Here is a 27,911-nt window from a genome sequence, read left to right on the forward strand (position 1 = left end):
TTCAAATCACCCAACCAGAGTCAACATCCACCTTATTCAAGTATTTCAAATAAGTTCAACTAAAAACGTTTTTAAAGTTTCTTGACAGAATGATGGCAGTGAAATGTGACAATGTTGCAAGTTCGCTCGAGCTCCCGCCCCGCAGAGCGCGCGCAGCTTTCTACTGGATGCTACAGAACGGTATCAGGTTCCCAACTTTATTAGTGTTCTCCCAATAAAATTTGCATGGCAAACTGATTAGGCGCTGCTTTATACGTGGTTAAGCCATCTCTTTAAAACGTATCTCAAAAAAATCTTAGGACTGCTTTGAATTAGCATTGTGCATGGTTTAAAAAAAAAGTTCAACAAGGTGATTTGGGGTTGCTGACAGGATATACTGCATCTACAAATTAATATATATATATATATATATATATATAAAATATATATATATATATATATATACACACACACACACACGTGCATCTCAATAAATTTTTTTTTTGTAATTTAATTCAAAAAGTAAAACTTTAATATATTCTAGATTTATTAGACAAAGTAAAATATTTCCAGACTTTTTTGTTTTCATTTTGATGATTACAGCTTGCTGCTCATCAAAATTAAAAATCAGTATCTCAAATTATTAGACTATTTAATTTCAATTTCTATTAAATTACCATTCTCCGGGTATAAATACTGGGTTTAGGTCAATAATCCCAACAGCAGTCATGGGGAAGTCTGCTGACTTGACAATTATCCAGAAGACGATCATCAACACCCTCTAGAATGAGGGTAAGCCACAGAGGGTCATTGCTGAAAGAGCTGGCTGTTCACAGAGTGCTGTGCCAAAGCATATTCATGGAAAGTTGACTGGAAGGAAAAAGTGTGGCAGGAAAATGTGTACAAGTGAAAGGAATGACCGCAGGCTTGAGAAAATAGTCAGGCAAAGCCAATTTAAGAATTTAGGAGAGCTTCAAAAGGAGTGGACTGAAGCTGGAGTCAGTGCATCAAGAGCCACCACACACAGACGTCTTCAGGGCTACAACTGTCACATTTCACGTACCAAGCCACTTCTGAACCAAAGACAACGTCAGAAGCGTCTTACCTGGGCTAAGGAGAAAAACAACTGGACTGTTGCTCAGCGGTCCAAAGTCCTCATTTCAGATGAAAGTAAATTTTGCATTTCATTTGGAAATCAAGGTCCCAGAGTCTGGAGGAAGAGTGGAGAGGCACAGAAACCATGTTGCTTGAAGTCCAGTGTGAAGTTTCCACAGTCAGTGATGATTTGGGCTGCCATGTCATCTGCTGGTGTTGGTCCACTGTGTTTTCTGAAGTTCACAGTCAACGCAGTCGTCTACCAGGAAATTTAAGAGCACTTCATGCTTCCTTCTGCTGACCAACTTTATGGAGATGAGATGTCATTTTCCAGCAGGATTTGGCACCTGCCACCTGCCCACACTGCCAAAGGTACCAAAAGCTGGTTCAATGACCATGGCGTTACTGTGCTTGAGTGGCCGGTAAACTCGCATGACTTGAACAACATAGAGAATCTATGGGGTCTTGTCAAGAGGAAGATGAGAGACACCAGACCAAACAATGCAGATGACCTGAAGGCCGCTATCAAAGCAACCTGGGCTTCCATTACACCTGAGCAGTGCCACAGGCTGATCGCCTCCATGCCACGCCGCATTGATGCAGTAATTCATGTAAAAGGAGGCCCAACCAAGTATTGAGTGCATAGAAATGAACATACTTTTCAGAAGCCTGACATCTCTGTTTAAAATATCCTTTTTTTAATTATCTTATGAAGTATTCTAATTTACTGAGATAGTGAATTGGTGGGTTTTTGTTAAATCTGAGCCAAAATCATCACAATTAAAAGAACCAAAGACTTAAAGTACTTCAGTCTGTGTGCACTGAATTTATTTAATACACGAGTTCCACAATTTGAGTTGAATTACTGAAATAAATGAACTTTTCCATAACATTCTAATTTATTGAGATGCACCTGTATATATAAATTACATTAATTGAAATACTTTAATAAGTAACTTTATAAGTTAATTTGACACCACATGACTATTTCTTATTTAAGTGGCAATAAATAGGCTCTGTAGGTTACCCCACATGTTGGTGTGAATCAAATGTATTTATGTAGGCTATAACACTCTTTAAAAAGGTACAACATATAGACAACTATTATAATACATTATAATATGCATTACAAAAAGAATACATACAGGCTCACATACTGTTCTTCGCATAATACACAGTATGGAAGTAAGGCATATTCAGATGCAGCATCAATCCACTTTCACTTGCTCTGAATAAGGCGGTTGATAACAAGTGCCTAAATGGGACTAAAGTGATTGTCATGACATTAAACATCACCATGCTGAACAAGTAAACTCATCTAGTTCACTTTCACAGCCTCATTGTGTTTATGATATAATTTAACTCAAACTTCCAGGGAAAATGTTTTTTAAAGACAGAAAGAGTTGTCGAAAGTGTAATGGTGGTGATGTTGAAGTCATGTGACCGCTGTGTAGTTTGTTTATAGCCTACATTTAGCTTCTTTGAGAATCACAAACTTTTGTTGATCAAAAAGCCAATTGAAAAATCCTATAGGGTTCTTGTCAAAGGAAAATGGGTGATGCTAACTTCCGGCTTGGCCTACAAAAATGTCATCAGTGCAGAACTCTATAGGCATAAAATGGAGTATATATTGAAATGCTAGAGTGTATTCTGTATATATATATATATATATGTGTGTGTGTGTGTGTGTGTGCAAAAACCAAACTACAGACATGAGATAAGATCAGGAAAACAAATCCCATCTGAATGGCTTTAGTGAAAATGCGATTTCTGGAAGGTTTGTTGAATAGAAAAAATAAAAATAAAAAAAAGGATGACAGGACATGATGTTATTGTAAAAAAAAATTTTTTTTTCCTAAAGAAAGATACAAAATATATATTAAACTTTTTTGCTTTCTGCTTAGATCAAACAATTTAAAACAATGTGTAAACAGTGAAAAGTAAAAAAAAAAAAAAAAGATTTTTGCAAAGATCAAAACTTGAAACAATCTTTGAATAATCTCAAAAAGCATTGCCTCAGCTGTCAGTTCACATTGCATCACGAATCTGCAAAACAACAACAAAATATTAACTTGTGAAAAAGCAACAGGCAAGACAGAAAAAAACTATTACACCTATTTCACACAATTCGTTTGCAGTACATACACGGTGCAGAAGCAGCAAGCAGCCATTGTGCTTTCACACAAGATGCATTTGCAGTGTGTACCTGATCTGTAGCTTTTATCAACAAAAAATTGTTTAAATGACAAAAAATTTAAACATTTATTAAGAACAATAAACATTCCAACTGAGTCATGCATAGATGGTTGAACTATGTAACAACAGTATAAGAACTCACTTTATATTAAGTGTCTTTACTATGTACTGACATTTAAATTAGTAATTTCATGTACAAACATTTTTTTTTTTTTGCATTGGATTTATCTTTAAATAATACCTGCATGTTACATCTGTAATTAATTTCTGTAGTTACATCTATAATTACACTGTTGACCCCTAACTTCTAACCTAACTTTGAACCTAACCATACCACCAAACCAGTCCCTAACTTTAAAGGCTGTGATATACTTACAAGCGAAATTGAATGAACAACCTATTGTGACAATTTCTAACAAAATCAGGCCAAACTGAATTTGGTTGGACTTAGAAACAGCTTGACAAAGCAAAACTTTGTGGAAAAGTTCACTCCGGCTAGTAAAAACATTCAAAGTTCCATTGTGTCGAACAATCTCATCTTCGTAACACAAATTACGATATTTTTGATGAAATCCAAAAGTTTTTTTTTAATTCTCAATAGAAAACAATGAAATTACCACAGTCAACGTCCAGAGAAGTAGTAAAAACATTGTTTAAATTATATATATATACATACATATAAATAAATAAATAAATAAATAAATATATATATATATATATATTATATATATATAATAGTACTTAAAAGACAACTAATAATAAAAGGTGGGACCAAGTATAAGATGTAGCCGACATTATGGCTTTTCACACTTGAAATAGTTAACCCTGGGTCATTCTAAACCTCGGGTAAACAGAATCCTGGGTTATCTTGCTTCACGTTTCACACCGCTCATAATTCACCCGAGGTTAACAATTAATCCTGGGTATTCATAAGCAGACGTTTCACATTGTACATTCCTAAACCCTGGGTTAACATTGTTATTTGTATATTTGCGGTATCATTGATTGGATAAACGCAACACGCGTCCTGTTTACATAGCTCTAGCATTGTGCAACCTCATATTGCAGACTGTACTATCCCAAAAGCAGTTTTAACCCTGCAGGGTTTCATAACCCTGGGTAAAAAGCAGTGCTAACCCCACTTCTAAATTACAAGTGTGAAACGTTCCTTAACCGAGGGTTAAAAGTGGTGTTTAGAACAACGATAATCCGGAGTTAAAGGAACACTCCACTTTTTTTGAAAATAGGCTAATTTTCCAACTCCCCTAGAGTTTAACAGTTGAGTTTTACCGTTTTCGAATCCATTCAGCCGATCTCCGGTTCTGGCGGTACCACTTTTAGCATAGCTTAGCATAGTTCATTGAATCTGATTAGACCGTTAGCATCGCGCTTAAAAATGACCAAAGAGTTTTGATATTTTTCCTATTTAAAACTTGACTCTTCTTTAGTTAAATCGTGTACTAAAATCGACGGAAAATAAAAAGTTATGATTTTCTAGACTGATATGGCTAGGAACTATACTCTCATTCAGGCGTAATAATCAAGGAACTTTGCTGCCGTTCCATGGCTGCAGCAGTGCAATGATATTACGCAGCGCCCGTGAGCCCCTGCTTGCACAGGGAACGTGCCTTGCAACCATGGAGACGTTTGTGAGAGACGCTGCGTAATATGTCATTGTGCCTGCTGCAGCCATGATACGGCAGCAAAGTTCCTTGATTATTACGCCGGAATGAGAGTATAGTTCCTAGCCATATCAGCCTAGAAAATCGCAACTTTTGATTTTCCGCCGGTCTTAGTACACTATGTAACTACAGAAGAGTCAAGTTTTAAATAGGAAAAATATCAAAACTCTTTGGTCATTTTTAAGCGCGATGCTAACGGTCTAATCATATTCAATGAACTATGCTAAGCTATGCTAAAAGTGGTACCGCCAGAACCGGAGATCGGCTGAATGGATTCGAAAACGGTAAAACTCAACTGTTTAACTCTAGGGGAGTTGGAAAATGAGCCTATTTGTGGAGTGTTCCTTTAATCACAACGTGAAAAGCCCTATTAAGCCCTGAAGGCATTTTCAGAGTTGTTTTTTTCTGAGTGACATACAAAAAAAACAAAGACTTGTAACTCCAGAACTCTAGCAAGGAGAGCCAAAAGGTTGCTATCCTTGAAAGAAAACTTTTTAATTAAATAATAATAATAATAATAATAAATTTGGACATTCTCATGCTGAGAAACTTCTAATAAAAGGCAAAAAAGTCTGCTCAAGGGAAATTTACACATTTCCTTCATGTGATATTGCATGTCAAATTAGAAAGATATAAGATAGTGGGATGTTCCTCTATATGTGAGCTGCATCTGATTATAATTGTGTGGTGATAGCATAAAGCAATCAAAAATTACTGCAATCAAATAATTGTTTAGCCCTTGGCGCCCCCTGGCATTTTTTTTTAAAATCATTCCTTTACAAGGAATGTCTCGTAATCGACGCAAGGGATTATGGTGATTTTGGACTCATTTTAATCGAGAGAATAAAATGATACATATTTTACGTTATTCCTGTCAGTGGTTGCTTAGTAATTTGATTATGATTTTTTTCAGGGAGGGTGGGGGGGAGGGTTCCACCGATGGTACACTTCAGGCTTAAGGGGTTAAGATAAAAGAAAAATTTAGCCCTACAGAATAACTTTAAACTACTAACCTATTTACAACAAAGGGAAAAAAAACTATTGTTAACTATAGTGTTCTAGAACCATGTAAAACTTTGGTAACTGGTGGTACACAGGAGAGGAATCTTGTTCTGATCCATGCTGATGGTAGGATATAGTTAGAAGAGGTGTTATTGATGGTGAAGTTGATGGGTCTGGACTTCAAGGCAGGAGGTGATGGGATGGAATGCCTAAAATCCTGTTGTTTATGGGGGCTGGGTACGTGTGGCTTGATGTGGTTGATTTTCAACCTTCTAACTCCAGATATGAAAAGGTAGCGGAGTATATAAAGTTGCGCCCAGTTCTGGGTCCTATGATTAATCCTGTTAACTTTAGGCACTAAAATGAGGGCAAAATAGAACGACGTCATTGTCCTGTAATGGTACATGTGATGAATCTGTGGTTGTGTGTTGGGTTATAATAGATGTTGTTCTGCTAGGCTTGGTTATATGACTCACCTCCTTTTCTGTCTCTGTAAACCTTCAGTCATTAGTGCCTGCACTCTGAGATGTTTGACAGGGGTATCTGCTATTTGTGCTGATAATGGAGGAATGGAGGTGCCCAGAAGTGGTGTGGGGGAAGAAGAAAAGATATTTGACCTTCTGGTGTTGGTGTTGCAGGCCTCTGTATAGCAGTAAGGGGACTGTATGGTCTACATAGTTCTGGTTCCACATCCTCCCGAGTCATACTCGTGTTCACTGGTTTATCAGTATATATAGGCGATCCACATTCCAATCCAGAAGGGGGCGTACGTGGTAATACAACAATGTTTGCCAACCACCACAACAGGAAAAAGAGCAGAAGAACAGCGCATACGCGAATGACTTGAGCACTTGAAAAAGTCAATTAGGCAGTATGCGTCGAATGAGTCTTTCTGCACTAATTATTCTATTTATTTTGTACTTTTATAACACAAGATGCTTTTCAGTTTTGTAGCTGATTGTGACCGAATACCCTTTTTTTTTTTTTTAAATCAGCCCTGCAAAAAAAAAAAAAAAACCTATGCAAGAGTGCATTCTGTTTACTGCTTAGTGCTCAATGCACTAGGAAGCTGTACTGTACCAACTAGGGGACTAAATGCCGCTAGGTGGAACAAACTGTGATTTGCACTACTGTCTGTTCAACATAAATGCAAAGAAACCTAGCATTGTGAATTTGTTCCTTTGTCCAGTAACACTTTAGTTTAGGATCCAATTCTCATTATCATCTAGTTACTTATTAGCATGCATATGACTAGGATATTGGCTGTTTATTAGTACTTAGCAGATATTATTTCTTATTATTTAGTACTATTTATTAGCAGAGATTAATGCCTTCTTCTGCATGACCATATTCTATATTTCACAATCCTACCCATACCTAAACTTAACTACCTTACTAACTATTAATAAGCAGTAATTAGGGGTTTATTGAGGCAAAAGTCATAGTTAATAGCTAGTTAATAGTGAGAATTGGACCGTAAACTAAAGTGACCCACAAACGAGATGAAATTTTTGATCAAGATGGTTGTCGAGTGTACCTTTGGCATTTTGCCATCCAGATGGAGAGTACTGTTGAGAACTGAATGCGGTCTCTGTGGTAACTGTAGTATGCATCCTATAATCACAATTACCTCCTAAATCCTTCTGAGGCTGGATGAGACGGAAGAGAGAGAGAAAATGCTAACACGTGAGAAATTTTGGTGGAAACGGGATGCAAAGAAGCCTATGGTGTGCGTGAGATGCTTTGCACATTTTTCAGCGAATGTCAGGGCAAGACCACATGGTCTAAAACAGTGGTTCTCAAACTTTTTAGCGTCGAGTACCCCCTGAAGGGATTCCCGTCCTTCTGCCTACCCCCTCTCTTCCACTTAGACTGCAGTCACACCTTTTCCATTAAGGGGCAATATTTGCCCCCTAAATTAATTTTCCAGTGCATATTTTTACATTTATGAATAACTTTAGAAAATAAATAATGTTTTAAAAACAAAATGTTCAATTGAGAAATATGCAATAATGGTAAAACAAAGTGATACTTTTAAATATTAAACTAAAACTGCCAGTAGGTGGCAGCAAGTCATTGTTTTTATGAGTGAGTTAAGTCAAGTCATTCAGTAACAAAGCAAGTGGCTGTGAATGAATCACTGAATCAATGACTCTCACGATTCGTTCAAAGCCGCATTCGTGTGTTGTAGCTCTACACTGGTTTTCGTTAGAAATATTTTTTCGTTGCAAAATAGAGTAAATACTGACAGTACTGTGTTTAAAATGTATGTTCTGTTTTTTGACTTCTTGTACAATAATGCACGTTTGCAGTCATGTGGATATTTGGGTACAATTGCATTCTTCCTCGTTATCAACATTAAATACAAGAACTCACACAAGGTATGTTTTTGTATTGAAGAAAGTTTGAGTTTTAAATCGATATCAATCCACTATCTGTGTCTATACTTGTTCTTGACGCGAGTAAATGCTAAACCCCTACTTTTACAAAGGTGCATTGTCGAAAACAGCAGTAATTTAGCACGATTTAAAGGAACACTCCACTTTTTTTGAAAATAGACTCATTTTCCAACTCCCCTACAGTTAAACAGTTGAGTTTTCGAACCCATTCAGCCGATCTCCGGGTCTGGCAGTACCACTTTTAGCATAGCTTAGCATAGTTCATTGAATCTGATTAGACCGTTAGCATTGCAAAATGACTAAAGAGTTTTGATATTTTTCCTATTTAAAACTTGACTCTTCTGTAGTTACATTCTGTACTAAGACCGACGGAAAATGAAAATTTGCGATTTTCTAGGCCGATGGCTAGGAACTAATAATCAAGGATCTTTGCTGCCGTTCCATGGCTGCAGCAGGCGCAATGATATTATGCAGCGTCTCTCACAAATGTCTCCATGGTTACAAGGCAAGCTCCCCGTGCAAGCAGGGGGTCACAGCCACTGCGTAATATCATTGCGTCTGCTTCTGTTGATGCAGTCATTTTAGACTGCAAAACATGAGGTAAATTGATTAAATGCTAGATTTGATTGCTAGTTAGAAATACATGCTTGGTTTTAATATTACTTTAAAAGGTATGGTAGAGTTAAATTAACTACACTGCATTTTGTTCACGTACCCCCTTTTGTCACCTCACGTACCCCCAGGGGTATGCGTACTCCAGTTTGAGAACCACTGGTCTAAAAGGCCCAGGTATACTCCATTTTCAATTCAATTCAATTTATTGCCAAAGTACGAAGACAAAGCCAATGAATTTTATACACCTTTCAAAGTATACTTCTTAGGCAGTGAGTGTGGAAATATGCGTTTGTCACTAGTGGACTTTGTTTTCATGCACTTAAGTCATAATGTAGTTCTCTAACCACCAGCCAGTCACGTGAATGCCGGAGATGCTTCCCTGCATGTATTCTAGTTCACTTTTTTTTTTTCAAGAGGAAAAGAGAGGGAAAAAACTACTGTATACAGATGCCACAGATCAACTGCTGCACACTGAAAACACATCTTATGTGAAAGTAGGGCTGCACGATTATGACAAAAATCATAATTGTCAATTATTCCCTTGAAATTGTAATTGCGATTATTAATTACGTTTATCACAATTTACATTGAATGATGTTTTGAATAGCTTTATACCATTGTTTGAAGCAATAACAATTTTTTACTTGGTCTGCTTGATTTCAAATGGTAAATTGAATAAAACAAAAATAATTAAACAGTAATAAAATAAGAAAAAATTAACAAATTACTAACAATAGCACAAATAAATACAATAGAATAAAGATAGAAATTAAATAGACTGCTTTCTTTTTTTTCAGGTAGGTCTAACAGTAGCAGGGGCGCAGATAGGAATTTGTAACTGGGGGGACCAAGCTGTCAGCAAATGATTTAAACTCAATTAGTTATTTGGCGTAATTTGGTCTTTAACTTGTGCTCAACATTCGGCAGACACTTTTATCCAAAGCGACTTACATTGCATTCAAGATACACATTTTACATTTTGTCAATTCTTGCTTTCCCTGGGAATCGAAACTATGACCTTGGCGTTGCAAGCGCCATGCTCTACTGTTTGAGCTATAGGAAAGCTAAACACTCTTTGTCCCTGGGTGGGCACGATCCACCAACCTTTCGATTAACAGCCGAAGTTATAATTTCATAATTTTTCTATACCTCTATAGAATTTCACAACAATGTGAAATACAACATATTCCTGAGAATGAATGGCTAAAACTACTATTTCAAATGTCTAAGAATAACTAAACATTTGAAATTTAAGTGTTAATTACAAGTTTGTTGCAATTTACAGAAATATCTTTCAAACGATTTTTTTTCATCCTAGCCCATAATTTAAGAATCTATATCCTCCGTTGCTCCATACAAAAAAAAAAAAAACAACAACATGATTTCCTGCTATAAGAGGATGTCAAAAGTCTATGTAGGCCTTTATTTGTTGTTTGCATAAACCTTGCACCACACACATTTACTTATTTTAATTATTTTTATAGTGGCTTGCATGACAGTGAACTCAATTTATACAGTACAATGGGTTAAATGGTAAGATAAAACATTATTTCCATTATGTTTGGCTAATTGACTACCATTCATATAACCACAGTTTTACCACAAATACCATGGTTAAACTCGGTTAGAGTAGCAAAACCATGGTTAATTTGTGGTTACCATGGTTTAACTATGGTTTAACTACATGGTTTAACTACATTTTTTTGGTTTTATTTGTAGTAAAACCATGGTTCATTTTTGTAAGGGCATTATTGTCAAACTAGCTATTCTCCTTAGAAAAAATCTAACCTGCCACATATGGGAAAGTCAACAGGCACAGGATACTTAAATTGTTTGTTTTTTTAAAAAACGAGGTGATTGTTTTTTGTCTCTTCATTCCGAAATCACTGACTCAGTCGGTGTCAGCTCAGTCATAGTATATGATCACTATGGTTACCGCTCTAAGTCCTACAGGCACGATTGAGGCAGCTACCAGCTCCTCATAGGACCCCGCATTGCCAAGTCCGCGGTTTTCCCCGCAGAATTGGGCTACTTCATCACTATTTCCGCGGGCTGTTTTTCATGTCGCGGGTTGAAGCAACACCAAATGTGATTTTTACCGGGGAAGCAGTCCCCCTGAAACGCGATTGGGCTTGTTTTGAGTAGCAATTGGGTGGCAACCCTCCGGCGTCACTCAGGAGTCGTAGCAAGCCAAGCACGCGCGCGCACACACACACACACGCGCACACACACACACACACACACACACACACACACACACACACACACACACACACACAGAGAGAGAGAGAGAGAGAGAGAGAGCGTAAACGTCAGGTATCGTGTGTTTATTGACAGCAGAACAGCGTGTAGTGAGAACGTGACTACAAAGTAATAGACCTTTTTCACACTTCCGGGTTTTTGGCTTCCGGAATGAGCCACGCAGTGTAAAAGATTTTCCGGTTACAGTGATAGATAGCCTCGATCAGAACCAGTTCGGGAATCAAAGTCGTTTTACGAATTAAATGTCTTGAAAATGTTTGAACGGCCTTGGTGAATTATTGGTGAGACTACAGAGCTCGCATTAAGAGCTAAATTTAATAAATAATTTGAAGTGATGGCGGTTAAACTGGTTATATTCTTCGTGTATGTTTGGCGCGGCTGTGCATTATCGCGCTCCATGTGCTGTAAAGACAGTGTCTGTGTCTAAACGTGCATACTATGTGACATTATTAATATTCAGTACTATTTAGGGTGGATAGTATGCACATAATGAGATGTATAGAGTGTGTTTAGCGACGTGCTGGGGAAATGATCGACTGGTAGATCCCTTATCACACAAGCCCGATCCTCTGATTCGTGAAGCAGGACTGCTCGCTCCATGATATTTCTGGATATAAACACTTCAGTCATCTCTCACTCATTTTCCTGTCATCATCATCTTAAAGTGTGTATTATGCGCAGCATTGTTGTGCTCTTGCAACATGCAAAGACTGATAGTTGTGTACAGTGTGGTTTTGGAAATTATGTCTTAGTTTAAATCTTTAATCGATCAGGATTAATTATAACATATGCTTGAATGTGGGATGTGATGCCATATGAGACATGCTATATATTTTTTAAAACGTAGCTATTAAACTCACGACAATATTATGTATCTCACGACTTTATATCCCACATTAAAGTATATATTGGGAGTTAATTTTTTTAATTACTAAATTATATAAATGTTCGTAGTACGTAATACGATCTGGGAAATTGCTGAATGCGTAGCTGCGTAGCCTTTGCTGTATGACAGCTGGTGATATAAATCCATCTTCCGGTAAATTCGATCAACGGTCTGAGTGGCTGTATAAGCTACAAACAAGTAGAAAATAATTTATTTGTAGATTATACAAAAGCTATTTGGAAAACAGACAAAACAGAAAAGGTAAGAAGCGATATTTGAGAAAAGAGCATATCAATGTAATAGCCCTAGACGCATAGCGGAACTAACTTTACCCTGCGTCACGTGACTTCCGATTCTTGTGAAAAAGGTCTATAGTGACCGGTGTAGATTATTATTGTGTGTCACCTTGCTCTGCCCCGTTCGTAGGGGGGGACGGATCGGGTCACTATGAATCTGGGGGGGGACATGTCCCCCCCGTCCCCAGTGCCATCTGCGCGCCTGAACAGTAGTGATCAGGTAAGAAACTGAATAAAGAAACAAAGTAGGCTAATCAAATGTAAATAACACTGGACAATCTTCATTGTAAAAATTGAATACAGATTAATCAATTAAAGTGACAGAAGTTAATCAGTCAAAAGCAGTAAGTGATTTTTATTTATTTATTTATTTTTATTCTTTTGTTGTTTGATTAACATTAACAACATAGAGAGTGGCATGTTTATTCGGCTACTGTCCCTTTAAGATTTGACAGACACATTCTTCCTGAACTGTTAATACTCACCATGATGGGCATTGTGACATTGTTTCTGAGTGTATTTGACCATTAATAATCCGAGAAAAAGAGCTTATTTTGGCGCTTGTATGTCAAAGGCGGCTTTATTATGTGTCTGCGCTTCATGTGAGCGCGAAATCTGCGGGAATGAATATAATTATTCAGACCCGGTCACACCAACACTATTAAACCGGAGAGCATGAAACGATTGAATGAGAAGAGGTGCGTGGGTCTCAACTCACTGTCAGAGAGGACAGCAAGAATGCGCAGCTGGTCTCGGTGTATCGATACTGCAGAAAGGAGTATTGTATCCTTTCTGATATTTCAGTATAGATACATATAGAAATATAGATATTTTTGACAGCACTAGGCTGTGTACACGGCTTTTTGAAAATGGCGGGTCCTGGTGTTTCGTTTGCGTTCCATATATCAGCGTACACCTACATCACTCTTAGCTCCTTTTGTGCTGGGTTAGACCTTTTACACTCTGAAGTAGTCGTGATTCGCCTCTCACAACGTGACATGCTCATAACACACCTCTTAAACTTGCAGAATGATCTAGTGGATATTTTTCCTTGTAATCGCGCCTTTGAACGATTACGAAAACGTGGCATCCATAATCGTTATCGCGATTAGAAATTCCATTAATTGTGCAGCCCTATGTGAAAGCACAATGAGCATGCTTCTTCTGCACCACATAGTGCTGCAAACACATCATGTGTGAAACAGGAGTTACAGAGCAAACACTTCAGATGACTATTGATTTACCGAGTTTGCAACTTTTGCGACGGATCCGTTTAGGAGGGACTGAGGCCTCAGGCGTTTCAGGCTCAAGGCTCCGCTTCTCTCTTGCAGCATACATTTTTTCAGGAGTTCTGGCTGCAAAACACACATATACACATTTCAGTCTACATTTGTCAGCATTCACCAATTATAGCAATGATTGAGTGTGTAGAAGGTTAGGGAATTTACTATCATTCCTATACCCATTTGAAAGAATATGTATTTCCATTGAGAAGGCATAAAACATTTTTTTTTTTTTCAAAAATGCAAATGCAAATACACTGTAGCTTAAGAACAGTTTAACTAACTTTAACTTGCCTAGAAAAATTGTATTCAAACTGCATGACAGTTGACGTACATTAGAAACTGGCAGGATTCACAAAAATCTAAGCTAAGATATTTCTAAAGATAAATTCTAAATTGTTTGTAAGAATTATGTTAAGAAGTAATTCTCAGTTTTTAATCTACTCTATAGCCCATAATGACAAAACAAAAAGCAGTGATAACTTTATGCCAATCATCAAAAGTCTGGTTTCACGTTCAGAAAAGTATTCAGATCCCTTATTTTAATAAAGCTTTTGCCTCTCTAGCTTCTGCAGCATGAACACAAGCATGTAGCAAGTAGTAGTTGTTGCTGTTTTGTGCTGTTAGCGGTGTCCGACTAGGGTCGACGTGGGGTGATGACATCATCGTTTCACAAAATATACGGATTGCCTGTACACATGAAAATGCAAGGGCGTCGTTTTCAGATTTATCCACTCTGGAACCCAGTTTTAAAAAAATTGCGGTTTCACCTTCTGAAAACGTCGGATCCTTCTGGACGAAACGCCTACACAATACAACATTTTTGCATATACAGCTAAACTCGTCTCCGTGTGGACAGGGCCTGAATTAAATGATATCATATAATAATAGATTGTTGTAATAAGGCTCTAGTTGCTTCTCAATACTGAAGTATACACTACTGCATAACAAGCACACTGTGCATGACAAATACAAATCGACAACAACAAAAACACATACTGAGGGATTTCTCAAGTTCTTTTAACTCTTCTCTTTGCTGGTTGAGCTCTTGTCGTTTGCGTTTCATCTGAGGACTCTGCAGGTTCTCCACATGACTATTATACTCAGACCGGACATCTGAGGCCTTCTTCATTGCAACACAGTACTGCTGCAATAAACCTGTACATGAACATTCAAATATGAGACAGAGATAACAACCGGTTTCCATCTATTAATATGAAGAGACACATCATCTCTCACATAAGCATTTATTTCAAGACACCACAGGTAAATAAGGCATTATAATTTGCTGAAATGTTATATTTAAATATGTAAATGGTGCATTATTTAATTAAATATGCAGTAATTTGTATACATTGCCAGAACAGAAATCTGAACTATTTAATTTGGAATACAAAGTGAATGCAGTGCGGAGCTTACGTGTTCTACATCAGAACGCCGACTCAGTATTGGCTGACGCCGTTCACGTGAGCAGCACGACGTATGCGTTTGATGATGCAAGAGCCTGTCAATAAAAGGGCTGTGACGGTGGCAAATTTTTACTACCACGGTGGTAAATCAACAACTGCCGGTGTTGCGGTGGGGGGTCCAAAGGGGGGGCGGGGTCGTAAAAAAAAATCCATTACCCGTCATTTGAATTTTTAGATTTTAATAGCTTCTGATTTTGTCCACATTTTCATTTTTATTCACAAACTTACATGATAAGCAAATGGGCCTAGTTATGCATTTATTTATATTATGAAAAGAAAGTTGATCAAAGACTGCGTCACTTTCAGTTTTCATCTTGAACACGTCAGATTGTGAGTGAATGCGATCATCCTTTCCTCTTCACTACTGTACATAATGAAATAAAAATGAATGAAAATCAAAAAATATGTTGAAAGATACTATCTTACCGAAATCTGCATCACGTCAGTTCAATCAGTGTTGCAAACAATATCACGTAACATTATACCTCAGAAAAGCCATTCGCTGACCATGAACTTATAGTCAGCAAGAAAAATAACAAAACAATTATGGAAGTAAGCATAATTAACTTTATTATTATAAAATTAAAGACTTGATCTGGGTGCTCGTCTTTGTGTAATCAAGCACATCGTTTTTCATTTTGTTCTGGAGACTGAACTCGCACACTGCTGCCACACTAGAGTACACTCACCACCTACTGGACAGGGGTGGGAATTACAGTTACAAGCTACATAATATGTCAAAATGATGGACGGCCTGCAGATTTTTTTCCGTCACTGAAAATTTGATGGATTTTTTTTTTTTTTAGCAGTTAACGCAACCTCTGATATATATATATATATTATATATATATATATATATATATATATATATATATATATATATATATATATATATATATATATATATATATATATATATATTATATATATATATATATATATATAAATAAAAAGTCACACTACCGCCGGTGACACTCCACGACCACGGTGGCGCAGTTGTCATGCCTACCGTCACAGCCCTCGTCAATAATGAGTCAGCATTCTGACATAGAACACTGAAGCACTGCGTTCACTGTGTCAACTGCGTAGGAGACTGACAGGGAAGAGGAAAAATCATTGAATAAAGTTGTAAATTTTGTTTTGTTTTTGCACACAAAAACACTTCATAACATTAAGGTTGAACCACTGTAGTCACATTGACTATTTTAACAATGTCTTTACTACTTCTCTGGAACTTGAATGTGGTAATTTCGTTGCTTTCTATGGGGGATAAAAAAAAAAAAAAAAAAACTCTCGGATTTCATCAAAAATATCTTAATTTATGTTCCGAAGATTAACGAAGGTCTTGCAGGTTTGGAACTACATGAGGGTGAGGAATTAAAGGGATAGTTCACCCAAAAATGACTGCAAATATGATGTGTCTCCAGTCAAATAATGGGAGTGAATGGGAACTCGATCAATAAGAGTCGAAAAAACTTGCATAGACAAATCGAAATTAAACCCTGCGGCTCGTGACGACACATTGATGTCCTAAGACACGGTTTGTGCGAGAAACCAAACAGTATTTATATACTTTTTTTTACCTCATACACCACTATGTCCAACTGCGTTCAGCATTCGCTTAGTGATGTCTGATCGCGCTCAGACAACGGCAGTGCTAGACATTACTTCCGTTGTCAGAGAGCGTTCAGACATCACTAAGCGAATGCTGAATGCAGTTGGACATTGTGGTGTATTAGAGGTAAAAAATTATATAAATACTGTGTCTCAGGACATCAATGTGTCGTCACGAGCCGCAGGGTTTAATTTGGATTTGTCTATGAAAGTTTTTTTTTCTTATTGTTCCCATTCACTCCCATTATTTGACTGACAGACGGCAACGGTTGGAGTTAAAAATCATAATTTGCGTTCTACTGAAGAAACAAAGTCACCTACATCTTTGATGCCCTGGGGGTAAGCAGATAAACATCAAATTTTTATTTTTGGGATTTATTTAATTTTTTTAAAATGAGAAAGAAACGTCTATCTTCCACTGCACCGAGAGAGAAAGTATGTTTGTTACCTATCTGATGGCATATATGGTGGTACTCTTTGGGTAATGGTGCTCCAAACACTTGTCCTCTAAGTTTTTCAATGGACGGCGCTTTGTTCTGCAGACCACCAAACTTCCCGTTGCTGCGTATCCGCTCCCCTTGACGCGTTAGGAGCGTGGGGCACTGCATTTTATTCTGAACCACCTACCAAATATTCACGTTTATACACGTTGTTGCGAATATTTGAAGATTTTTCAAAACAAACACACATACTCAGTCTCTTACCTCCCGACGATAGTCATTAGCAGAATCCAAGTCATCAATAAGTATGGTGTCTCCAAGAAGGGTTGCAAAAACTGAAAAGAGTCAGAACACATCAATAGCTTCATTATTTGATTATGTTTGCCCTGATCATACACGTTTTAAAAAATAATGCATGCCAACATTTACAGGCTGCCTAATGCTTTAGGCAAATATGATTTTTTCAATCCACACGCACGACCGCACACACGCACAGCTCATTTGATACTGCAATACTGCCAGTATAGCATCTATGCCAAGACACTTAGCTGTGATGAAAGATTGCAAATAAGAAAATTCCATTACATCATTCCATGATGCATTAATATGGCAGTATTCTGGAAAAACTTGAAGTTGAAAGTGCAATGTTCATGCATACAAAACTATACAAAGTTATGACACAAAATACACTGCAAAACATACTCAAAACCTCCCTCTCTCAACATGCAACATTTTATTACACAATGCATGTAAAGCTACTTATCAGGTGTTGCTCTCAAACTCCAAATACCCATTCAAACAAGTAATTCATGCTTTGATTATTTTCCCTCAAATGGGAATTAATCTATTCATTTGTTAATCATGGGTTATTTTCTGGAAAATCTGTTTTGCATCCCTGTCTTGAGAATTCATCATGCCATTTTTTCAGCAGTATAAGGATCCAAAGTTAATACTCAGCAAGCACTAAATGGGTGTGAAAATTGGCTTTGGTTAGTAAATGAAATGGATTGAACTGTTTTGGAAGTGGAGCAGGGGTGTCAGGGTATGACAGTTGCCATACTTTGGTTGCCTGGTAAATGCAAAAACATTCATCATAAAAAATAGAATTGAGTTTTAAATTATTACATTAGCTGTAAATTAAATCATATTAATTATTAACGGAAGAAAAAAGAACAATATACTGAGTTATATAAACTATAACAACTATTAATAATTTGTTTACGTGTGAACTGTCATTCTGGCTGTCAACCAACAACCGGAGCACAACACAGATATTAAGTACACAAATACTTTCTGGGGAATTTATAGGCCTTGTGTTTCGTGTTGTGTGTTTATTAATCTTATTTTCTCTGGTGCGCATGTGTGCTTTTTGAGCTCTTGATGCCACACACTGCTGCAATCATGAACTCTACATGAATGTACACAGAAGAGCAGTGGTCAAGGTCAAGATATTTGCTAAACAATACTTTATGGTTTGTTTCTCATGAAACCCTATAGCTTTCCTTCAAAACATTTGCCATATTCTTGCATGAGATAATTTGATGGCATTCTATTTTAAAGCTTGAAGGTCATCATTTGCTGCCATTAAAGGGTTAGTTTACCCAAAAATGAAAATTCTGTCATTAATTACCCTCATGTCGTCAAAAATCCGTAAAACTTTTCATCTTAGGAACACAAATGAAGACTGCGTCGTGATGCTCTTGTAAACACGTGTTGGAGATTCATATTTTGAGGTTAATTGAGGTTAAACCACTGGAGGTTAAAACACATGGATTATTTTAATGATGTCTACCTTTCTGGGCCTTGAAAGTGGTAGTTGCGTAGGCTGTCAACGGAGGGACAGAAAGATTTCATTAAAAAAAATCTTCATTTGTGTTCCGGAGATAAAAAGGAAGTCTTATGAGTTTAGAACGACATGAGGGAGAGTAATTAATGGCAGAATTTAAATGTTTGGGTGAACTAACCCTTTAAATAGACGAGCACAAGCAGGGCATTTTTTACAAATGTGCTTTGAAAAAGAAAGAAGGTCATATGGCTTTAGAACAACATTAGGGTGAGTAAATCAGTGCATTTTCATTGCATTGGGTGGACTATTCCAGAGACATTCAGAGAATTAAACTTACGTAAATAAACTCAAAAGGGTTCAAAGCAATTGTACAATTTTTCATTTTAATTTTTCAATTTTTGTCATTTTTATAGGGTTTTTTTTTTTGTTGTTTGTTTTTTTGTTTTTTTTAAACCAACTGCTTTTTTGTAGAATCAAAAGGTACTTGACTTTAATATTTTTTTATTCATTCATATATCTGCAGCTGTATATAATCTGCCATTTTATGTCTGAATCTGACAGGAACAGAAAGTTCATTTTTGACTCTGGGTATACCATACATGCCCGTATGCTGTTCTGACTGAGTGTGAATGACTTGCCTTTATTGCAGCTTTCTGCATGCTCAGGAAAAATGAGCAGATCTTTGACAAACACAGGATTACCAGGTGGATGGAAGAGAGGCGAGCCATTCCTGATGTGAGGCAGTGGCCTAAGACACAAGGAAAAGAAGCCATGAAAAAAAGCATACAGCCAAGAAAAAATGAACGCAATTTGTAAGATTGTTTGATACTTTTATCCTCACTAGTAGAAAAGAGCAATTCAGTAGTTCATGTTAATATCTGACTAGCACAATACAGACATTTCTATGGAAACAAGATTACTAGAGAAAAAACAAACAAAAAGTCTCATAACAATGTTAAAAGCAGATCTACAGTATCACAACACTGACCTTTTATTTTATTGTCATAGCATTGCAATGACTTTGCAATTGTGATGCACCAAAATTATTTTTTTTTTACCAAAAACAATGAAACCAAAATGATAGGATTCATATAGGTGAAAACTGAAAATAAATTTAATAAAATAAGTGAATAAATAAATAATTAATAACATTGGTCCCTTTAAACTGTTGTCTTCAATGTACTAATGGTAAAATTATTTCGTTCTTCCTTTAGAGGTAAAAACTGTTAGCGAACATCCCAATGCCACCCACACTGCTGAGAGCAGCATTTAGATGAACATGTAAATACACTAACGTTCAAAAGTTTGGGGTCAGTAAGAGTTTTTAATGTTTTAAAAGAAGTATCTTCTGCTCACCACGCCTGCATTTATTTGATTAAAAATACAAACAAAAACAGTAATATTGTGAAATATTATTCCAATTTAAAGGGATAGTTCACCCAAAAATGAAAATTTGATGTTTATCTGCTTACCCCCAGGGCATCCAAGATGTAGATGACTTTTTTTCTTCAGTTGAACGCAAATTATGATTTTAACTGCAACCGCTGCCGTCTGTCAGTCAAATAATAGCAGTGATTGGGAACTTGAACAATAAGAGTCGAAAAAACTTCCATAGACAAATCCAAATTAAACCCTGCGGCTCATGACGGCACATTGATGTCCTAAGACACGAAACGATCGGTTTGTGCGAGAAACCGAACAGTATTTATATAATTTTTACCTCTAATACACCACTATGTCCAACTCCGTTCAGCTTCCGGCTAGTGAGGTCTGATCGCGCTCTGACAACGGAAGTGATGTCTCGCGCTCATTGAAGTATATGGGCGAGACATCACTTCCGTCATCACAACGCGTTTTTTGACCTCACTAACAGGAAGCTGAACGAAGTTGGACATAGTGGTGTATTAGAGGTAAAAATTATATAAATAATGTTCGGTTTCTCGCACAAACCGATCGTTTCGTGTCTTAGGACATTAATGTGTCGTCACGAGCCGCAGGTTTTAATTTTGATTTGTCTAAGCAAGTTTTATTTACTGTTATAGTTGAAGTTCCCATCTACTGCTATTCGACTGAAGAAAAAAAGTCACCTACATCTTGGATGCACTTTTGGATGCATTTTTGGGTGAACTATCCCTTTAAAACAGCTGTTTTCTATGTCAATATACAGTAAAGTGTAATTTATTCCTGTGATCAAAGCTGAATTTTCAGCATCATTATTTCAGTCTTCAGTGTCACATGATCCTTCAGAAATCAATCTAATGTGATGAAAATATGTGGGGTATTTTAAACTAAAACTTCACAGACACTCTGGGGACATCAGAGAATTATTTTACATCTTGTAAAAAGGGGCATAATAGGTCTTCTTTAAATTAATATCATAAACATCCGTCTAGTCAATTAAATCAGCAACTACTAGGATATTTGAGACTGTATGTATGTGTACCTGTCATTTTGTCTCCAGAAGACCGTCTCGAGGGGTATGACTTGTTGTCGTCCTTGTGTATCATCATAGATTTTCTTGGCAGCAGATGTTGTTTCAGTAACCACACAGTCCATGTCACCCAGGATATGCCAAGAGATAACCTTTGCTGCATCATCATCCTCCACCTGTGCCAGATGAGCTACCTACAAATCATTACACACACAAACATTGTCAAAACTAAACTAAAATATCTCTGATAGAGTGATCCAGTGGTTGTCAACCTTTCTGGATGAAGGGGGTGGGCTGTCCCATCTGCCTTGCCCACCCAATCAGAATTTAGCAACAGATAGTGTTAATCTGTAATTTACGATTTGTGCACTGATTAAAAATCAATAAAAAACATTATAATTAAATAGAGAATTATCACCAGTAATGATGAGCCAGAGAAAAACACTCTGGATAATCGTTACTTTCTGAAAATTATGTTTCAAAAAGCTTGAAACTTTTCACAAGATTCCTGGATGTGTACTTGTGATGGGATTACATGATACAAAAATCAAATGCACACCTTTCCCAGAACATGCGGACTGCCTTTGAAAGGGTCAGGAATGCTGCATTTTCGTCTAGGCTGAACCTCCATCTTGGTCAAAATTGCTTTCTTGGCATTGATTACTTTCTCTATTGCTGATTCCTGAACAGATTCATAAACAAAGAGAAAAAACGAGCATCTATGATGATTGGAATAAAATGTATGATTCTACAAAGACCAAACAAAAAAACTGTAGTTATGTTAGTGTGAATTTGTGTGTGTGCGCATGTTCAGACTCACAGTGGTTAGTTCTGAGATGTCTAGGCCACTTTTCATGAGCTCTGGTTTGAGCTCATTTTGTTTGTGGGTTGCATCTTGCACCTGACCTGTAGAAGAAAAAAAAAATCTAATATATAAGAGTTGCACCTGATCTTGAGCCTAAATAAAAGCATAAACAAATGCAGAAATAAATGAATGAATGAATGAATGAATGAATGAATGAATGAATAAGATAAATGTATGAAGTGCCTACGTTGAAGTTCAGATTTCAGTTCTTCATTGGTCTCAAAGAATTCCTTGTACATCAAAATGGTTCTGGAAAGGCTATCTTTCTTCTTACTGAGATTCGCAACGACTTTCTGATATTCTGCATCTGGAATAGTTCAAAAAAATAATTTAACAGTTTAACAGTTGCAGTTTCCCATAATTCTGACTTTATGGTGCCATTCATAGTTGTTCAACTCAAATACAATCACTCCAAAAAAACGTTACATCATAATGGGAAGCATCACTCACAGTAACATCTCATTGGTACAAAATTCAAGTCAGTTTTATTTGTATATATTGTTTCAAAGCAGCTTTACAGACAATCATGTTTGTGTTTATAAAATCTTAAGATCTACCTGCCTTTTAGTCACATTTAGCAGATTAGAGCTTCCAATTATATAGTTCAGATTTTGCGATGATATAAACAATCAAGCAGTTGAGATTTGCTTTATAGTAGGGGTGTCCAAACCTGCTCCTGGAGGGCCACTGTCCTGCAGAGTTTAGCTCCAACTTGCCTCAACACACCTGCCTAGAAGTTTCTAGTATGCCTAAGACCTTGATAAGCTGGTTCAGGTGCGTTTAACTGTGGTTTGAGCTAAACTCTGCAGGACAGTGCAGGAGCAGGATTAGACACCCCTGCTGTATAATGTATTATATATATATATATTATATATATACACACACACACACACACACACAAGACATTCATCACATCGGCCTCAGTTATGGAATAATAAATATCCCTATATTATTATTATTATTATTATTATTATTATTATTAGATATAATAACATATATATATTATTCGACACAGCTACATAATAAACTAAAATATCGCCTGTCGTAGGAAACCTGGCACATTACATTTGATTAGTTTTATCATTCATTTAATATTCAGGGATGCACACGGGTAAGGGGGGAAAAAAAGGTGAGAACATTGCGCGAGGCGGGGGCATGTGTGCAGAATTAAAAATATATATATATTTTATAACAAATAACTATAAAGTTAATTGCTTTACATGCTCATTTGTAGTTACTTTAAGGGATTTTTTAAATGTATTTTTTTATTACCCCATATGTCCAAAACTGTAATTTGTCATGAAAAAAATTAACATATTGTTGCACCATTTGACCAAAATCAACATTTGGTTAAAATCTCATGTTATAAAAGATGAAGTACTATGCAGGATATTTAAGACAGTATTTGCTGATTAGATGGCAATACTGTTTGCCACATCTCAGACCTCAAATACATAAAATATTACCCATTATAGACATAATGTGTATGTCTATACCCCCATCACACCAACAGAAAAACTTTCTCTTTGGATCTATGCAAATCCTATAGGTGGCCTATTTTGATCTCAAAATGGTGAGTTCTCACTGAAAGGTGAGGAGTTTGCATTTATGAATATTGATTTTATTATAATTTTATTATGATATAGACTGAATTTGACCAGTTACAGCAACATTACAATTATAATGTCTAGCTTTTAACAGTCATACTTATTAGTAATGTAACTAATATTGGGTTCTTTGTCTGCTGACTAACCGTTGCAAAATCTGAAAGGCAGGCTGTATGGAGCGATGGTAACGCTGGTCTTATGAATTTCAGGAAGAAACTGGAGTCTGTACTCAGCTCCATCCACACCAGGACTGTTCTCCAAAAGAACCAAATCCTACAGGACACAAACAATAACCATTTACCAACAAGGACCAGTGAACAGGACAGGTTTTTCTTTTAAACTGGAGTTCATGTTCACAATCATCTTTAGGCTGCATTAACAAAAAGGAGGACTGGACTTCTGATAAAAAGGCTTTTTGATAAACATAAAAAAATAAAAAATAAAATACTGCCCTGGCAACTAAATGAAATAACAAAAATTGCTTACTAAACAAAAAAATATTATAAAACTATTGTATAAAATAAAAAAGCTAATTCAATACAGTGTATACAAACAAACACTCACAGTAATAAGAGACTCCCCGTTAGTAAGGCTGTATGACAATCTTTTATCTCCATTCTGAAACAAAGGAACCACGATGTCTCCTGGGCCTTCAACTGTAACCACCACTTTCCCATCTATACCTTCTCCAGCAGCGTTATCGTACTGGTCCTGAAAAGAAAGAAGCAAACACACAAATGCAGGCATGTTGCGCATTTTAGGGATGTCCTGATCAAGTTTTTTTACCCCTGATCCGATCCAAGTCACTGAAATATTGAGTAACTGCCAATAACGAGTTCCGACGCAATACTTGTATTTTAATAGTGCTCGGTGCACACTTCAAGTACATTAAAGTTATTAAAATTAATCCAATGTATACAGGAATGTGCATAGAGTTTCTCAGGGGCTCAAATGTAAGGCTGCATTTATTTGATCCAAAATACAGCAATATTGTGAAATATTACTACAATTTAAAATAGCTGTTTTTAAAATAACCTGTTTTCAGCTCTAGATTGACTGAAACGCACCATGATCTTCAGATTCAAGCTGTCCAGCAGTGTGCGATTAGCCCGAATGTTACTATTGGAGACAACAGGAGTTGAGGGTGGGGTCTCAGGGGCTAATTTCGTTGCTTTATTGGGAACAACGTTTAGTGCAATCTAAGATAGAAACACAAATTAAAATCCTACAGTAAGAAACAGTAAATAAAGCAGAATATACAACAAACCGGATAAAATAAATTGTATGTTCCCACCTGTTTGCTCCACAGACATTTGGTTTTGTCCAAAGCCAAAACAAACTGGACTACATACTTTCCTGCAAGCTCTGGAATCTGCTTCTCCCTGAAAAAGATGGAAATAAAAACACATGGTACACATTATGTACATTTTATGGACATTAAACAATCCATCCATCCATCTGATGTTAAGTGCTCAGTTGTATCTATTACCTGAAGCAGAAGCACTCGTCCTTTTCAGTGTCCTTGCGTTTACTACACTTCAGAGTAGTGGCCTAAGATAAAACATACTCCGATTTACTCAAACTTTCAAAATCTCATTTCTTATTATGCATTCTCCTAGGCATGCTATTACAAATTGGTCTGTTTGTCATTTCCTTTCAAAATTCAAGTCTCATCAAAATTGTATATCGTTTGTACTAGTGACGCACCAAAATGAAAATTCTGGGCCGAAACCAAAAATGCAGGATGCACCGAAAAATTAATAACTAATATATTCTTTGCATTTGTAATAATATTAGACTTAAGGAATTTCATTAACTTTACATAAACTCCGAAATATTATATTTGGAAAGCGAATTTCAGTAATCAATTAATTAATCAAATTTATTTGATCATCAACACTCAAAACTGAGGTGTACAAAAATTTTAGTTGCACATAAGGCAGTTTTTATAGTAAATTTTTTTTTTTTTTTTTTTTTTTTTTTTTAATTGTACACATCAAGAACACCCAGCACTACACACAAACCATAAACATACCAAAATTAAATGTTGGGTAAATGTTCTTTATAACACAATAGAGGAAAAAGAAAACATATATCCAATTTACATTAACAGACATATATAAATAAACAGGGAAATATAAATTTATACAACTATAATAGTAACATTATAGTAACTTTTTAATAATAGAATTACGTTTATACTTCAATTTGTTGGTGAAATACAAACATTTATATACAAACATTTAAACAATGGCTGTAATGATGCTGTAATAATCACGCCGCCCACATACGTTTTGTCTTTCTTGACAAAAAGTTTCTTACAAAATTTAAAATCAATATATTTTTTTTATATGTAGCTCACATATTATGGTAGTCTAGTTGATGCTGAATACAGTGTAATGAAACTTTTGCCATTAATATGTTTATAAGCAACTGAAAAAAAGCACAAATGTCAAGGCATGTCAAAACTTCTTCAGGGCCCCAAAAATCCTCAGACTCCAGAGGGTTTAATGTGTGCTGAATAAAATCTATATATCAGCCACAATGATGAACACACATAAGAATGAAAGAGTCTATAAAACATCCAGAGTGAAGAAGATTTACATACTATTACAGATGTTGTACTGCACTACTGCAAAAATGACACTTCAAAATGATTAAGATACCCAACTATGACAAAACAATTATAAATGTATAAATATATATTCGATTGTATAATTTCTAAGCATAAAACCAGTCACTTACTTCAGCGGGTGGACAGGACCCTGATGCTATGCTTTTCCAGAGCAGCATTGATAGATTTGCTGGGCTGATGTTTCTCACTGGCCCACCCTCTTCAGACATCACAACCACTGTAAATACTTCAGACAGCAGAAAAATGTGATTTGCATAGTATTCTATGCTAATTTTACAATATAATATTGGCTTTACTGTGCATCCAACACACACCTGGGAAGACGCCTCCTGCACATAAAGTGGCAGCACTGTCATATTCAATACAGAGTTTAACAGGTTTGTTGGGATCAGGAATCACGTTTAGTCTTATTAATGGCCCAGGAATACCTTTCCTGCTAAAAGATCCCAAGAATTCCAAATGATGCTCCCCTCTATAAAAGAAAAATAGAGTGAGTGAGAAAAAGAAACAGACAGTGAAAGAGAGGACAACAGTGTATTTTTTTATCATTTGCCATATCTGTTTCTACAGTATGCATTCTCTACAGCAGTGTTTCTCAAACTGGGGTACGTGAGGTGACAAAAGGGGGTACGCGAACAAAATGCGGAGTAGTTAATTTAACTCTACCATACCTTAAAATAATATTAAAACCGAGCATGTATTTCTAACTGGCAAAATGAAGAACAAATATAGACACAGATAGTGGATTTATATCAATTTAAGACTTTCTTCGATACAAAAACCTTGTGTGAGTTCTTGTATTTAATGTTGATAACGAGGAAGAACGCAACTGTACCCATATATCCACATGACTGCAAACGTGCATTATTATACAACAGGTCAAAAAACAAAACGTACATTTTAAACACAGTACTATCAGTATTTTTGCAATGAAAAAATATTTCTAACGAAAACCAGAGCAGAACTACAACACACGAATGCGGCTTTGAACGAATCGTGAAAGTCAATGATTCAATGATTCATTCACAGCCACTTGCTTTGTTACTGAATGAATGACTCGACGACTCACTCATAAAAACAGTGACTTGCTGCCACCTACTGGTGGTCTTAGTTTAATATTTAAAAGTATCACTTTGTTTTACCATCATTGCCTATTTCTTTATTAAACATTTTTTTATTTAAAACATTATTTATTTTATAAAGTTATTCATAAACATAAAAATATGCACTGGAAAATCAATTTAGGGGGCAAATATTGTCCCTTAATGGAAAAGGTGTGACTGCAGTCGAAGTGGAGGAGAGGGGGTACGCAGAAGGATGGGAATCCCTTCAGGGGGTACTCCACGCTAAAAAGTTTGAGAACCACTGC

The 27,911-nt window shown here is 36.3% G+C and overlaps 1 protein-coding gene across 1 annotated transcript in view; it reads right to left on the reverse strand.

Moving 5' to 3' along the window:
• Window positions 1-2,061: 2,061 nt before the first annotated feature.
• The window catches only part of smchd1 (structural maintenance of chromosomes flexible hinge domain containing 1), a 78,516-nt gene continuing 52,666 nt past the window's right edge, over window positions 2,062-27,911 (reverse strand). Inside the window, exons 33-49 of the mRNA XM_067399986.1 lie at window positions 26,857-27,014; window positions 26,653-26,768; window positions 25,397-25,458; window positions 25,202-25,289; window positions 24,975-25,106; window positions 24,472-24,618; window positions 24,054-24,180; window positions 22,488-22,607; window positions 22,256-22,341; window positions 21,995-22,117; window positions 21,448-21,629; window positions 19,643-19,752; window positions 17,483-17,553; window positions 17,227-17,401; window positions 14,695-14,853; window positions 13,657-13,767; window positions 2,062-3,120 (exon numbers count right to left, since the gene is read on the reverse strand). Of these exons, the coding sequence (XP_067256087.1) occupies window positions 3,113-3,120; window positions 13,657-13,767; window positions 14,695-14,853; window positions 17,227-17,401; window positions 17,483-17,553; window positions 19,643-19,752; window positions 21,448-21,629; window positions 21,995-22,117; window positions 22,256-22,341; window positions 22,488-22,607; window positions 24,054-24,180; window positions 24,472-24,618; window positions 24,975-25,106; window positions 25,202-25,289; window positions 25,397-25,458; window positions 26,653-26,768; window positions 26,857-27,014 (1,975 nt within the window). The 3' untranslated portion in view covers window positions 2,062-3,112. The remainder of the gene's footprint in view (window positions 3,121-13,656; window positions 13,768-14,694; window positions 14,854-17,226; window positions 17,402-17,482; window positions 17,554-19,642; window positions 19,753-21,447; window positions 21,630-21,994; window positions 22,118-22,255; window positions 22,342-22,487; window positions 22,608-24,053; window positions 24,181-24,471; window positions 24,619-24,974; window positions 25,107-25,201; window positions 25,290-25,396; window positions 25,459-26,652; window positions 26,769-26,856; window positions 27,015-27,911) is intronic.

Source organism: Chanodichthys erythropterus, chromosome 11, assembly GCF_024489055.1.
Source record: "Chanodichthys erythropterus isolate Z2021 chromosome 11, ASM2448905v1, whole genome shotgun sequence".
Classification (NCBI taxonomy): domain Eukaryota; kingdom Metazoa; phylum Chordata; class Actinopteri; order Cypriniformes; family Xenocyprididae; genus Chanodichthys; species Chanodichthys erythropterus.